Source organism: Ursus arctos, unplaced genomic scaffold, assembly GCF_023065955.2.
Source record: "Ursus arctos isolate Adak ecotype North America unplaced genomic scaffold, UrsArc2.0 scaffold_8, whole genome shotgun sequence".
NCBI classification, from domain to species: Eukaryota; Metazoa; Chordata; class Mammalia; order Carnivora; family Ursidae; genus Ursus; species Ursus arctos.
The window spans coordinates 52,495,817-52,510,713 of NW_026623100.1; the positions used below are offsets into that span (position 1 = coordinate 52,495,817).

At 36.7% G+C, this 14,897-nt stretch overlaps 1 protein-coding gene across 18 annotated transcripts in view; it reads right to left on the bottom strand.

Annotated features, from left to right (window-relative positions):
• The window catches only part of EML4 (EMAP like 4), a 212,908-nt gene that overhangs the window by 51,123 nt on the left and 146,888 nt on the right, over nt 1-14,897 (bottom strand). For 17 of the 18 annotated variants that reach the window (XM_057309381.1, XM_048222888.2, XM_048222886.2 and 14 more), the window contains 3 exons: nt 14,523-14,548; nt 14,289-14,321; nt 72-195 (listed from right to left, as the gene is read on the bottom strand). In XM_057309381.1, the coding sequence (XP_057165364.1) occupies nt 72-195; nt 14,289-14,321; nt 14,523-14,548 (183 nt within the window). The remainder of the gene's footprint in view (nt 1-71; nt 196-14,288; nt 14,322-14,522; nt 14,549-14,897) is intronic. The other variant, XM_026479686.4, reaches the window with a different exon arrangement.

A 14,897-nucleotide genomic window follows, 5' to 3' on the forward strand; every position in this document is an offset into this window, starting at 1 on the left:
TATAGGTAAATGAATTTTTCTTAAACTAAAGACAAAGCAAACAAATTTGCTGTCACAGTAGAGAAGGATACACCCACTCCAGTTTCAGCTTCTCAGGAGGCAGTTCTGTTCTGATATCATCATAGTTTTCAACATCAGAAGGAATGAACATTGTAATTGGCCGACCTCGCATAAACATTTTAACATATTCTCCTTCTGTTGAAACACAAGAAAAAAGTTAAGTCAATTTTCTGAATAATCACAGAAAAGTAGATTATTAAGGTGATACAGTAAGAACAAGACAAAAAAATAGCTAGTTCAGAGTTCTATTCTTATTATACATAATTATTTTTATATAAAGACCTTGTCTAAAACATTGTAAGAAAAAACTGTTGATCATTTCCTTAAACGAGAATAACTATTTTCACAATTAAACCAAACGAGAAGGTCAGGAAAGCTGAAGTAGAAAAATGGAAAAAAAATTATGATGAAAGTTTTTCTGACAGTTGAAAATAAGAAAGATTATCAGGGCAGACAACAACCATGTCTACCATACCCCTTAATCAACCTACTGATTTTTTTTTTTTAAGATTTTATTTATTTTTTGAGAGAGAGAGAGAAAGGAGCACATGAGCGAGCACAGGGGAGGGACAGAAGGAGAAGCAGGCTCCCCGATGAGCAGGGAGCCCAATGCAGGACTCGATCCCGGAACCCAGGATCGTGACCTGAGCTGAAGGCAGACGCTTACCGACTGAGCCACCCAGGTGTCCCAACCTACTGATGTTTAATGACACATACAAAAAACATGGCCCAAGACTATACTATGAAGAGAAGAGTCATTCAGCATCATAAGTCAGGATGCAGAGAGAGAACAAGAGCTCTGCCACATACAGTGAGTATAGCTGGAAGGGAAAGAAGACCAAATTCCCTCACTTCACGACTGTGCCAACAATCAAGGTTGGGTCTAAAGAATTTAATTCAACTACAATACATTAAAATTTTTAAGACAGTGCTAGGAAATAGTTTTCTAATTGGCAGTGTGGGTTCTAAGACATCTTTTATTTACATAAAGCAACAGTTGTTTATAAGATCTGCAACAATCTAAAACTAAAGATGTTAAGGACAAGTCTAGAATCAAATCGATATTTATTGTGTATCTTTTACATAAGGAAATAAAACTTCACTAACCAGATGAGATTGTTTCTTGAAAACAAAAACCAAAAAACAACACCCATCCTCAGCCCCAGCACCCCAATAACCTACATACAGATAAGTTTAGTAGATGGTGACAGTGATGGTAAAATGGCCACAAGAAAACCTAAACAGGAAGGAGAAAGTAAGGGACTGAGTACAAAAGCATAGCATGTGTCTAGCACTTACCAACTTGTCTGGCATATGATAAAATGGCAGAAACCAACTGAAAATGTGGTCATCAACCAGAGGCTAATACAACTCCAGGACCTCTAATAATGACCTAATCTACTAAGGAGAAGAATACATAATAATTCAATAATTTATATAATAAGAACCATGGAAGAAGGAAAGATAAATTCTCTGATGAATGTCTGCAAGTATTTGTGCTTGTTATGGGTGAGAAGTTCAAGTTATTTTTATTATTATTACTCACTTGTGCTTGGCCTCATAGTTAGATCTAAGAACAGGCTAAGGCCTCCCACGCCACAGTTTTCACATCACATGATACAGGTCTTTATTACTTCTGAATCTAAGAGTGGGCTCTCCTTCCTGATGATTTTTAGCATTGATGGACTTGAGGAGAACTAAATGATTACCAGCTGCAACTATTTCTTTATGAAATCATCTTTATCAGCATCTCTTTGTCCTTTTCTATACAGTTTACTTTCTTATATGTATCAATTTGCTATGTAAGTTTCTTTTTTCCTCAAGTTTCTTCTTTAGAAGAATATAAATTCTTGGGGTCCCTGGCTGGCTTCGTCAGAACATGTGACTCTTGATCTTGGGGTTGTAAATTCGAGCCCCACACTGGGTGTAGAGATTACTTAAAAATAAAAAAATCTTAAAAAATATATATATATGTGTGTGTGTGTGTAAATTCTTAGAGGCAGATATCCTGTCCTTTGGAATTACCCCCAGGATCTTTGATCAGAGGCGTATATCATAAATGCTTTCTGGATGAAAAAAAAAAAACTATTAGCAGATGTTTCTACCACTTAGAAGAGATTAAATGTCAAACCAAGGGAATGGATTTAGGGATAGTAGTATCAAAGAAAACAAAAGTTCTCCTTTGCTAATAGAGATAGCTCAGAATACCATATTTCTTCCTCTGTCAATTGTCCTTTATCAATTATTCCTTTATCCTTAGGAGCACAAGCAACTAAGTAAAAGGAAAGAAACTATCTAGTGCTTGTCAACTTTTCTAATATAAAAATGGCAATGCCTGTCGGGATGAAAATGTTTTCTCTGCCTGGAAACTGGCAGTATATATGTTGAGGGCCAAATACATAATCTAGGAACCATGAACAATTCCTGAGACTGAGGGAGCCAATACATTATAGTGGAAAGGACATGAGCTTTGGGAAGAGTGATCAAGATCTGCATTCCAGCTTTACTGCTGACTAGCTGTGTGACTCTGGCCTCATTTTCCTAATACACAAAATGATACTAGTACTTACCAACTGCAATTATGAGTTACTAAATAAGACATCACACTGTAAGGGATAATATGAGGTCCTCAACAAATATTTATTCCCTTCCCTTTGAGAAGGATTTGTACCATTCTGAACCCTGTCTAGGAACTGCTTAGAATACATGATTTAACACACTATAGTATCTCTTCATAAGCTTTGACTGCCCACAAAACAATATGTATAGGCAAACAAGCTAGAATTCTGATTCTATCATGTACACTTTTTTAAAAGATTTTATTTGAGAGAGAGCAGAGCGAGAAAGAGAGCACACAAGTGGGGGGGAGGGGCAGAGGGAAAGGGAGAAGCAGGTCCCCCACTGAGCACGGGACCCTACATGACCTGAGCCCAAGACAGATGCTTCACTGAGTGAGCCATCCAGGTGCCCCTATCATGTACACTTTAGAACAGGGGTCACAAATTCACATATCTACTGGCCCACACAGGAAATGCAAAATGAGAACAGTGAAGAGAATACAGGATGATTGACTGGGACTCTGGGACCACTGGCACACTCCATGCTCATGAAACCTGTGGGCCTAGTGTTGCTAGATATTCCCATTTTTTTTCCAAGAGAAATGGGAAATCTATAGTTTATTGTTTATCTCCCAATTCTTAAATATTTAATCCTTGTGAAAAAAGGGGGAAATACGATGTGAAAACACACCTTTGGCCCACTTTTTTTTTTTTTTAAAGAATAGTCTTTACCTTAGGAATCAGGTAAAATATAGTCAAATTAGAGTCTCTTTTCTCCTCAACCATTGTTGAGTATAGATTCTCACCACAAACTTGTTCTTGAGACTGTCAGACTTCTTGACCTTACAGTCAAAGGACATAACAGTCCATTTGTCTGTTTTACTCCAATGCTACTTTCTGGCTGCTCTCACCATAAAACTACAGGACCATGAAAGTCAAGAAGCGATGGGCCACGCGACCAGTCAAAGAAGATTATGAGATCAGTTATATTTTCTAGTGGTCCAGAAAAAAATCTGAGGAAAAGAAATTACTAAACTATCTCATGATAATTAGTAAACACAGTATAGAGCTTCTTAGTATTCAATAATGAAACTGCCTTTTAGTGAAATGTAATTTATCTCAATGTTTTATTTCTTACTTGGCACTGTGAAAATTCCTTGGACTGAGTAGGAGGTTACACAGTATAGTGGAGAGAATACAAGATTTGTGATCAAGACAGACCTTGGTTTGAATTCCAGCTTTACCACTTACAAGTTTATGCCAAATAAACAAAAATTTTTAAGGAAGGCGGGAGGGGCAGAGAGAGGAGGAGAATCTCAAGCAGCCCTCCATGCCCAGCGTGATCTCAACCCTGAGATCATGATCTGAGCCAAAATCAAGAGTCAGACACTTAATCGACTGAGCCACCCGAGTGTGCCTAAATATTCTTACTTGAATCTGATCAATGACAGTTTAATTATAAAAGAAGAAATTCTGTGGGATACTGTTGATAAAAATACTATAATCAATACCAAAATACCATTAGTTTGTTTCTCTAGACACATATAATGTTGGAACTCTCAGAAATTTAAGAGCTCACCTAGTCCAACCCCTTACTTTTAGAGAAGGGGAAACTAAGGCTCAGAGACATCAAATAAGTTTTTAGACTGTATTCCAAAATTTTGTTTATGATTTAGAACTTGTGAAACATTTTTATTCTAAAACTATGTTTTAGACCTGCAGCATCCAAAACAATAGCCACTGGTTCTGAACACTTAGAATGTGGCTAGTCTGAATTGAGATATGCTGTAATTGTACAATACAGATTTTTGAGTCTTAGTATGAAAAAAAGCAAAATACGTCAATGTCTTTTTTGTATTCATCACACACTGAAATGATATTCACGATAGACTGGGCTAAATATATTAAACTTGCTCTTACCTGTGTGTTTTTTTTACTTTTTAAAATGTGACTACTAGAACATTTTAAATGACCTGTGTTATACATTATATTTTTACTGGATAGTACTATTCAGACAGTAGTAAGGTCCTCAGAAGTCCAATTACTTGACAATACAGCTTACTTATAATCCAAATAGAAGCTTGAGCTTTGGACCCCAAGAGTAGGAAATCACAGAGCACAAAAGAGGAAGAAGATGTTTCTGTTCTATTATCTTCGGGAAAAGTGAAAGCTAGGCAGAAATTTTTAAATTTTTTTTTTTAATTTGAGAAAGAGAAGAGAGAGGAGAGCGAGCATGTGCACAAGCAGGAGGGACAGAGGGAGAAGAAGAGAGAATCTCAAGCAGACTCTACCCCGAGCACGGAGCCTGAGGCAGGGCTTGATCCCAAGACCTGAGCCACCCAGGCGCCCATAGGCAGAAATGTGAAACACTTGATATTAATACTTCCCTTCCCTTGTCCTTCTCACGGCCATCACTTCCCCTTTGCTCTACTCTTGTTAATTCACTCTTCTACTTTAGCATCTCCCCTAGGCTGCCCTACACTGCAAAGTGCTCCAAATGCAAAATGACCTTCATATTCCTTAATCCAAACTTTTTGGGATAGTTATCTAAGGTGTTCTGAGAAAAGCACTATTGCTGAAATGATTCAGATAGATATAAATAACTAGTTATAAAGTTACTTATTTAAGTAAACTCTACCCCCAACATGGGGCTTGAACTCAGGACCCCAAGATCAAGAGTTGCACGCTCTACTAACTGAAATAGCCAGGTGCCCCAAAGTTACTTATATATTTAAAACATACTTATCAAAATTCATTAATCCTTCACAGACTAATAGTGAAAGGTAAAGTGGGGAAGGAAGGTAATATTGGGCATACCCTGCTCAAAGATCAGTTCCTCCAGTGCTTTTTTCCCCAAAGCTTGCTCCCTTTCTGGATTTAGAGATTAAAGAAACAAACAAAAAGTCTTCAGGGTTTTGGACTATGACTATACTAATTTGTATAATGGCTACTGCCTATAGAAAACCTTCTGAACTTCTAGAATGCTTACAGTTTAACACATCTTTCTTCTCCCAGTGGAGAAGCCTGATGTGGGGCTCGATCCCAGGACTCTGGGATCACGCCCTGAGCCAAAGGCAGATGCTTAACGACTGAGCCACCCAGGCGCCCCTAAATTTCACCTCTTTTCAAAGGTCTAGCTATAAAAACAGATAAAATGTAGATCCCCAAATAAAAAAAGGGGTGTGAATTTAGAAGGCTATAATCTAACCCTCCTGTTTTGAGGATTTAAAAAATTCTTAGTTGGAGGTGCTTGCCAAATACTACACAGTTTTACTTGCTAGGACAAGAACCCAGGTCTGAAAAATATGACCTAGTAGTAAAATGCTACCTTAATTTTCTTTGTTCTATAGGCAGACTTCTACTGGCTGGTAAATTTACTGAATTCTTAATTACATAGGGGCAGGGGGGATGGGGTGAGGGTACACAACAAAGATATGAAAGAAGTGAACCTAGCCCCTTAGGAGCTTATAACAGAGACACAACCCAGTCTTACTTAACTGCTAATCAACCCTTATACTAATGACAGTAATAAGCACACCTGTAGTTACTTTCTTCAATCTAAACCTCCTTTAATCAGATTTCTCCTTGTTATTTTGTTTGTAACTCCGTCATAAAATCACTTCAAGATAATCAGATATGGGCGTTTGCTTAAGCATTCTGGATTATTTTTATTACCTAAAAAAGGCTTTCTTTGGGAAAAGATGGGAAAGTCTAGTCCAACAATGAAACAGATAAAACTTCCAAAAGACTTACTGCTATATTGCTGAAAACTTTTCTGAACTAAGCAAAATATGGTTGTATTTTTTTTAATATGGTTATATTTTAAAAACTCCCTCAAATCACTCACTTGTATCACCAAGAAAAGCTATTTTAAGCACTGAATTAAATTTTTAAAACTTTTATCTGAATACACCAAGTTGGATTTTTTAAAAATAAATTCAAAAGAGAAGCTTCAGATAGCAATATATTTATCTCTCTAGCTCTTTTTTTAAAAAAAGATCTATTTATTTTAGAGAGAGAGCATGAGCACAAGTGGGGGGGAGGGGCAGAGGGAGAGACTCTTCAAGCAGACTCCCCACTGGGCGTGGAGGCCACGGTAGGGGCCCAAAGTGGGGGCTAGACCTCACGACCCATGAGATCATGACCTAAGCCGAAACCAAGAGCCTGATGCTCAACCTGAGCCACCCAGGTGCCCTGCCTCTAGCTCTTTTTATTTTAGTTTTTAAAAGATTTTATTTGAGAGAGAGAGAGCATGCAAGCACGTGAGGGGAGGAGCAGAGGGAGAGGGACAAGCAGACTATGCTGAGCCAAGAGCCAGATGCAGGGCTTGATGTCATGACCCTGAGATCATGACCTGACCTGAAATCAAGACGGATGCTTAACCGACTAAGCCACCAGGCACCCCTCTTTTTCAATTAACTATAATAGGAAGAGAGCCAGGAGGTCCCAAGAGAGCAATAAAAGCCTGTAAATGAAATTCTAATTAAACAGAATTAAAGAGAGCCTTCAACTTTACCTTTAATGTTTGTTTATTTAAGATTTATTTATTTGAGAGCAAGAACAGGCACAAGTGGGAGGGGCAGAGGGAGAAGGACAGAGAATCCCAAGCAGACTCTGTGGAGCGTGGAGCCAATGTAGGGCTCGATCTCACGACCCTGAGAATACAACCTGAGCCCAAACTAAGAGTCAAAACTAAGGGTCAGATGCTTAACCGACTGCACCACCCAGGCGCCTCTATGTTTCATTTTTTTTAAAAATCTGAGTCAAAGCAAAATGTAAAGATTTAATAAATCTGGATCCCCAGTACACAGGTGCTTGCTATATTATTTGTATATATTTTTAGAAAAATTAAAATATTTCACAATCTTTAAAAAGTTTAAAAAGCTTTATTAAAAAAGTAAATAATCAACAGAATATTTTTGGTAAAACTGTTCCTTGGAGAACCAACTGCACAGTTCAGGAACATGCCATGTGATTTGCTATGGTTCTTTCTGCAATTTTAGTATTATCACTGATCAACGGTACCTCTTTTCTGCTAAGCCTAATCACAAATTTCAGAATGCTTTTCCAAGTGCTTCAGGAAAATAGTAACAAATGACAGAGTAAGAAACACCTATGGAGTCTAACTGCCATTTCTGGACAGAGTGGATTTCTAACTATGCTATCTCAGTTAACTGACATGCTTGAGACATGGAGAGATTTCTGGTTAACTATACTTTCTAGTTTAGATTTTTAAAAAAGCTTATGCCTACGGGTTGTGAAAATACAGTACAGATGAAGTCTTTAACCAGAATAAAATATGCACAAGATAAGTATGTTCTGTTATGAAAAGTCATATTCTCCATGTCCAAAAGGGATAGGCTGGGGGACTTCTTTTTCGGCTGAAGATAAGGAAAAGAGGATGTCAAGAACACATATTCTTAAAAGTTGGGATTGTTTATATTACAAAAATAACTGGACAGCCTTTAAACATATTTTAATCTAGAAGACTGTTAACAACAACATCAAGAAATAAGAGCCTCTGCTTCACAGGATTTAAAAAAAAAAATCTCCAACAGAGAAAAGGTTCCCCTGTCTGGTTTCCTTTTAAAAGACAGAGAATACATGGACAAAGTCCAGATCCCTAGGGATACAAGTAATGTTTATGTTGCCTATTTAAAATGATCCAATATCTAAATTTCAGGAGTGAGTATATTTTTTGGAAGTACAATACTTGGTTTCCTGCCTTTTCTGCCTGCTCACACTGGAACAGACTTAAAGCTAGCATTCTTCTTCCTAAATTCTGGAACTGCAAAGTTTTGGATACCATCTTAGTAACAACAGGAATAAATTCTATCTGTAGCTCAATTAAGGGCTTTTGGCTTTTTTAGTTTGTTTCAAACTGCATACCCTCTTAGCAGGTATATATTCCCTCTCAGTAGGTAACACAATATACAGACAGTGTCAGCAGAACACTGCTATCCTTTACATTCTTACAGATAAATTTTAGCTATTCTTTCAGATACGATGCTCAGTTTACGGAGGCGTGATCAGGTTTTAGGACAAAACATGCCTGGAACTAACAAGTCAGAAAGCACATGGCATGAACAAAGGCACCTATATTCAAATTCTTTAAAAGGTAAATTAAAAGCAAGTTAGTCGAGGTATGGGGAGCTGTTCTCCATTTTCTATTTGCTGCAAGAAAGAGCTTGAAAAAGTTATTAAGAGCGACTCTTAGTGACGTCTAGTCTAAGCCTACTATATGTGAGGAAACTGAGGTCCCAGGTCTTAAGAGTTGATAGGGAAAACTTTATTACTGGATGAATAATGTTTCATTTTTTTTTTTTTTTTTAAGATTTTATTTATTTACTTGAAGGAGGGAGAGCACAAGAGCCAGAGAGCACAGGCAGGGGGAGCAGCAGAGTCCTCACTGAGCAGGGAGCCCAATGCGGGACTCCATCTCAGGACCTTGGGATCATGACCTGAGGCGAAGACAGCCGCTTAACCAACTGAGCCACCCAGGTACCCCTTATTTTTTTCTTCATAATTCCCTTTGGCAAATTCCTAACTCATGCTCATAATTCCAGTCATTTAGGATTCTGATTCTTTAAACTTTGTATGGTGCAGGTCATTTCACCCCTAACTAGGTCTCATACTTCTTATTCTTGCACTCTTACTGCTATTAACACTTTACTTCCCTTTCCTAAGTGAGGTGCCTAATGAAGCTTCTGTTACTTAGAATGAATCTGTATTTAATAAATGTAATGATTAACAAATACAAAATTGTATGTACACTATAATCAATGACCTCTTTGCTGTCCCTTAACACAGCAAGAAAGCGCCTCAGGGCTTGTGTACTTTCAGTTATCTCTGCTCATGAAATTCTTTTCTCCAGATATCCATATATTTCACTCATGTCCTTCAGGTGGTTCAATGTCACTTTATCAGAAATGTCTTCCCTAACCACTCTATGTAAAATAGCAACTCTCTACTCTCCTCCTTCTCTCTTAATATGTATTACCCCCTGACACATTAAGTATTATTTTTTTCTTATTATGTAGAATATAAGTTCCATAGAGTGCAGAGACCATAACTGCTATATCCCCAAGTGCCTAAGGGCAGGGCCTGACAAAATAAGCACTCAATAAATATTTGTTAAAAGAGTGAATGTTCAAAATGTGTATCTGATAAAGAAAAACAAACATATCAGAACTATAATGGCTGTTAAAATGACAAGATTACTCAGGTTTTTTTTTCCTTTCTCCAATTTTGTAAACCAGTTTAGTATTTTCAGATTATCTGAACAACTGTTTTGGCTACACCAAATTACTGAAGTGTTTTACATAGTATATATTTCAAAATGACTTTTAAAGCATTTTTCATTTACAGTCATTTTTAGACAGCTAGTATGAGACAGTTACTTCTCAATTCTCTTAAGATATTATAATAACTGCTCTCTCTTCTAAGCACACCTATGGTTCCTGCATCGATTTGGTAGTTAAGCACAAATGCACCTAAGCTTAGAGCAGTGAGGCAGCACTATGAAAGGAAGTAAGGGTGAGATTTGAAGACTGATGATTTTTCCTCAATTGAGCATATTTCTCTCCAGTAGGGGGTCTGAGTCATTTAGGCTCTCAACATGACCAGACTAATTAACTATGTACTAATTCTAAACAGCACAAGTTTAAGATGCTACAAGAGAAAAAGGATTTATGATTATTTAAGCTTGAAAAAAACCCAGTAATGTGCAATAATCTGAAGACATTCAGGTTCTTCTCTAGAAAGGAGGACATATGACACTTATTTTCCATATTAAAAAAATATAATATACTCGGATTACCATAGGATGAATTTATAGGCTGTACTAATTTTGTTACAAAATTTGTCAGATTGTTACCTATTTTCCCCAATAGATAATTTTATAAAAGGCACTTATAGTCCCCTAAGTTAGCTCAAAAAACTTTATCAGTAACTTATCAAATGAATAGTACTATATTAGAACCTAACTGCTACATCTAACAATGAATAACCCTATAAGAAAACTTATTCACAGTTTAACCTGATGTGCTAAGTCTTTCTCTTGCAGTGGGAGAAGAATCCAATAGAACTAGGGAGAAAAGTGATGAAGAAAGGTTCATGTTTCAGGGATTTGAGTGTAGGTAAAGACAACTTGGTAAGAGTCTCTTTTTGGTGATATAACCTGTCCTTCCTCCCACACCTAGCCTCAGACTGTCCCGTGTACATCCCATTCCACTCCACCTCCTATTGCATTTAACTAGTTCTCTTCCTTCTGCCTATTGATCAGAATATTCAACTTTATAACTCTTCTTGTACTTTACTGTGGCTGAAGGATACAGGCCTTCAGGTCAAGCTTTTTCTGCTACCACTCACCTAAATGTACCAAATGTAAATAGTCTTCTTCCCAAATCAAAGCAGATGGCTTGGAGCAAGTCATACTTGTCATTGTCAAAAAAGAGCTAAAGAAATTAATAAATCATATTTTTAAAAGATCGTCCAAAAATGATAGATATTTTGGATTAATACCTAAAGTATAAGAAAATGTGTTGTAAAATATGCCATGCAAAATGCATACAAACTTTAAAAATATATCTAAACTTCTATCAAATGAAGATTATCTATTTAACAGTTATCTTTTCATCTTACTCCACACATTTGAGTGCAAGATTTTACAGTCAGAGTCACATATATTAACAACTAAAATTTATTTTATACTATGTGCCAGGTACTACATTTTATTATCTTTAATTTTTATATTAACTCTTTGAGGGTTTATGATTGTCTCAATAATGAAAAAATAAAGACTTAAGGTAAAATAACCTGCTCAAGGTCATACAGCTAAGTAGAGAGTAAAACTGGTCTCTGAACTCTAATATACATGTTTAAACATTGATACTATGTTGCTTGCTACGCATCTCTATAAGTAGATTAAGTCTTACAGAAACTGAAAACCAAAACTCTTATTTTTTTCCACACATCTCCTTCACCTCAAATGTTCCTCATTTTACTGAGTTGCTCAAGCTATTCTTCATAGATAGGTCTTGCTGTTCCTTACCTCCCATGCCCTATTTTATCTCTTAAACCATCTAGAATCCATCTACTTTCTATAGGCTCTGTCTCAACTACAATTAGGCCTCAACTACCTCACAAGCTGAAACACAAGAGTTTTTTATGAAGGTACGCTCTAGTGATAGTCTATATCCAGACAGAATATAGCAGATAAAAGTGGAAAAATAATAGACTCAAATTCCAAAAATAAGGCTTAATGCAAGCAACACTTGACATTATTAAATTCCAACATCTGGGACAACCGTTTTGAATTAAAATTCTTTTAAGAGAATTTATTTTTCTATATCCTTTCCTAGCTTTTCATTTGATCCTTCTTCCTAGATACTGCTTAGTAATCATTCTGTAGCAAAATCCTTCCCTCTTAAATACATTTATTTGTCTGCTTACCTGAATGGCTTTGAAAACTGTCACCAATGCAAACCACTCACTTACTATATACTAATCTTATGTTCCTTTTTTCTTCCACAGAACATACCACAACATGAGAAAGTGGCAGGCAGCTCTGTAAGAATCTTACAAATTTGAGCTCTTTAGCAAAATATGTAATAATAACAGAACCGTTGTATAGAGTTTTACAATGTTTTCTATTTTTAAAGTGCTTTCTTCGGGATGCCTGGGTGGTTTAGTCACTTAAGCATCTGCCTTCAGCTCAAGTCATGATCCTGGGATCGAGTCCCGCATTGGTTTCCTTGCTCATCAGGGAGTCGGCTCCTCTCCCCCTGCCTGCTGCTCCCCTTGCTTGTTCGTTCTCTTTCTCTTTCTCTCTCTCTAATAAAATAAAATCTTTAAAATAAAATAAAGTGCTTTCTTCTTCTTCTTTTTTTTTTTTAAAGATTATATTTATTGGGGCACTTGGGTGGCTCAGTTGGTTAAGCATCTGCCTTTGGCTGGGTCATGATCACTGGGTCCTGGGATGGAGCTCCACGTCAGGCTCTCTGCTCAAGGGGGAGACTGCTGCCTGCTTCTCCCTCTTCCTCTGCCCCTCCTCCTGCTTGCAGGATACTTTTATTTATTTATTTTTTTAAAGATTTTATTTATTTGACAGAGAGAGAGAGAGAGACAGCCAGCGAGAGAGGGAACACAAGTAGGGGGAGTAGGAGAGGAAGAAGCAGGCTCTCAGCAGAGCAGGGAGCCCGATGCGGGGCTCAATTCCAGGACCCTGGTATTACGCCCTGAGCCCAAGGCAGATGCTTAATGACTGAGCCACCCAGGCGCCCTAGGATACTTTTTTTTTTTTTTTAACAGAGATTTTATTTATTTATTTGAGAGAGAGTGAGCACGAGTGAGTGGGGGAAGGGCAGAAGGAGAGGGAGAAGCAGTCTCCCCACGGAGCACAGAGCCCAAAGTGGGGCTCAATCCCAGGACCTGGGGATCATGACCTGAGCTGAAGGCAGATGCTTAACTAACTGAGCCACCCAGGCGCCCTAAAGTGCTTTCATATACATTATTTCATTTGTCAGCAGTCATGTGAAGTAAGCTTTATAGGCAGTATTCTTGGATTAGAAAACTAACTCAGAGACACTGTCATTTTGCCTAGGTCACAAGGCTATTTATTATACAGAAGAGCCAGGACCAAATTCTAGACAGAGACTCTCCATTCACAGCTCTTTCCGCTATTTATCACTACCTCTATTTTTAAAAAATGTTTTGATATATAATAAGAATTGTCTATAAATAAATTTTCATTTTTCCCTTTCAACCATTACTTAAGCTATATACTTAATTATAAAAGAGGGAGAAGGTATGACCTAACTATATAGAAGAATGACAGCAAAAATCAACTTCATTTAGAATTTCTATGTAAAAACAAATGATCCAAAGAAGATTACAAATATTCTTATTAGAATAAAAAATAGTAAAAATCCACAGCAATCAAGGTAATCTCTAACAAAAATTTAAACCACATCCTATCTAGTTAATAACCCAGAAAAAAAAGATAACTATGACACATAGAAATGAGCTGTAAAAAGCATGCACAGAAAGGACATGCTTTCATTTAGAACAGCATGCTACAGTTAAATTTGCAGGCAATATAAGGAGAATATAAACCTGATGTAATAGAACTTACCTACTTTGCAATTAAATTCAATACACATTTATAGAAAGTCTGTTCGTTTTTGGTCAGAACAAGCCAACAACAGCAAGTAGCCAGAAATTATAATTAATATAAAAGAAAAATTCAAGAGGAAATGGGTTTGCTAGACTCATTATATATTCAGTCTTAGCTTCAAGAAATGAGTGATTATTTGCAATGAGGTTGGCAAGACAGGAAATTGAGTTAAAATTTATCAATCTTTTAAATGGCTTTTCTTAGAACAACTTTTATTGTTTTTTTAAAAAAAGGGGAAATTCTCTTCAGGGGAAATTCTCTTTAGTATTTTATACCTTTTTGTAATGACAAATTTATCTCTACTGCTGCCCATGAATCTTCAGAGCTCACAGAAACAAAATAGATTTTTAGAAAAATAGTTGGATTCATTAAGCCAAATTATCCTATTTCTTATATTAAGAGGAAAGTCATATAGTATAAATAATGAAAAGCCAAATAAGAGATCCAGGAAGAAATTAACTTAGAAGGCGACCAACTGTGTAGCTTATTCTTACCTTGGTTGTTTTTTTCACGGGTTGACATTTTTGCTGGTTGAGACAAAAATGACATATCTTACAATAAAAACTGGGCATTTTCTTAAATAACTATAATAAATGCACTTCTCTTTGATTATTATGAGCTAGTAAAGTACAGTGAATGAAAATAAGTCAATATTCCTAACAATTAGCAAAAATTTAACTGGTGTAGAAAAAGATAAATATCTTTTTAAAAAAGGATTTTTAATTTACCTTGGTTAATGATGACATCTTTATGCCTACAAAAAAAAATTCAAAGACGTTTGTGTTATAATTTTATTTGGCTTACCCTTAGAATCACCTAAATAAATTATAAAAGCTTCAATGTCTAGGCCACACCCAAGATAAATCTTTAGAAGTGAAATTCAGACATCAGTGTTTTTTAAAGTTTGTCACTAGTCTCAACTATGAATATATACATTTTTTAAAAAAGATTTTATTTGAGAAAGAGAGCACGAGTGGGGAGGACGGGCAGAGGGAGGGGGAGAAGCAGGATCCCAGCTGAGTAGGGAGCCTGACACAGGGCTCGATCTCAGGGTTCTGGGATATGACCTGAGCTGAAGGCAGACGCTTAACTAACTGAGCCAC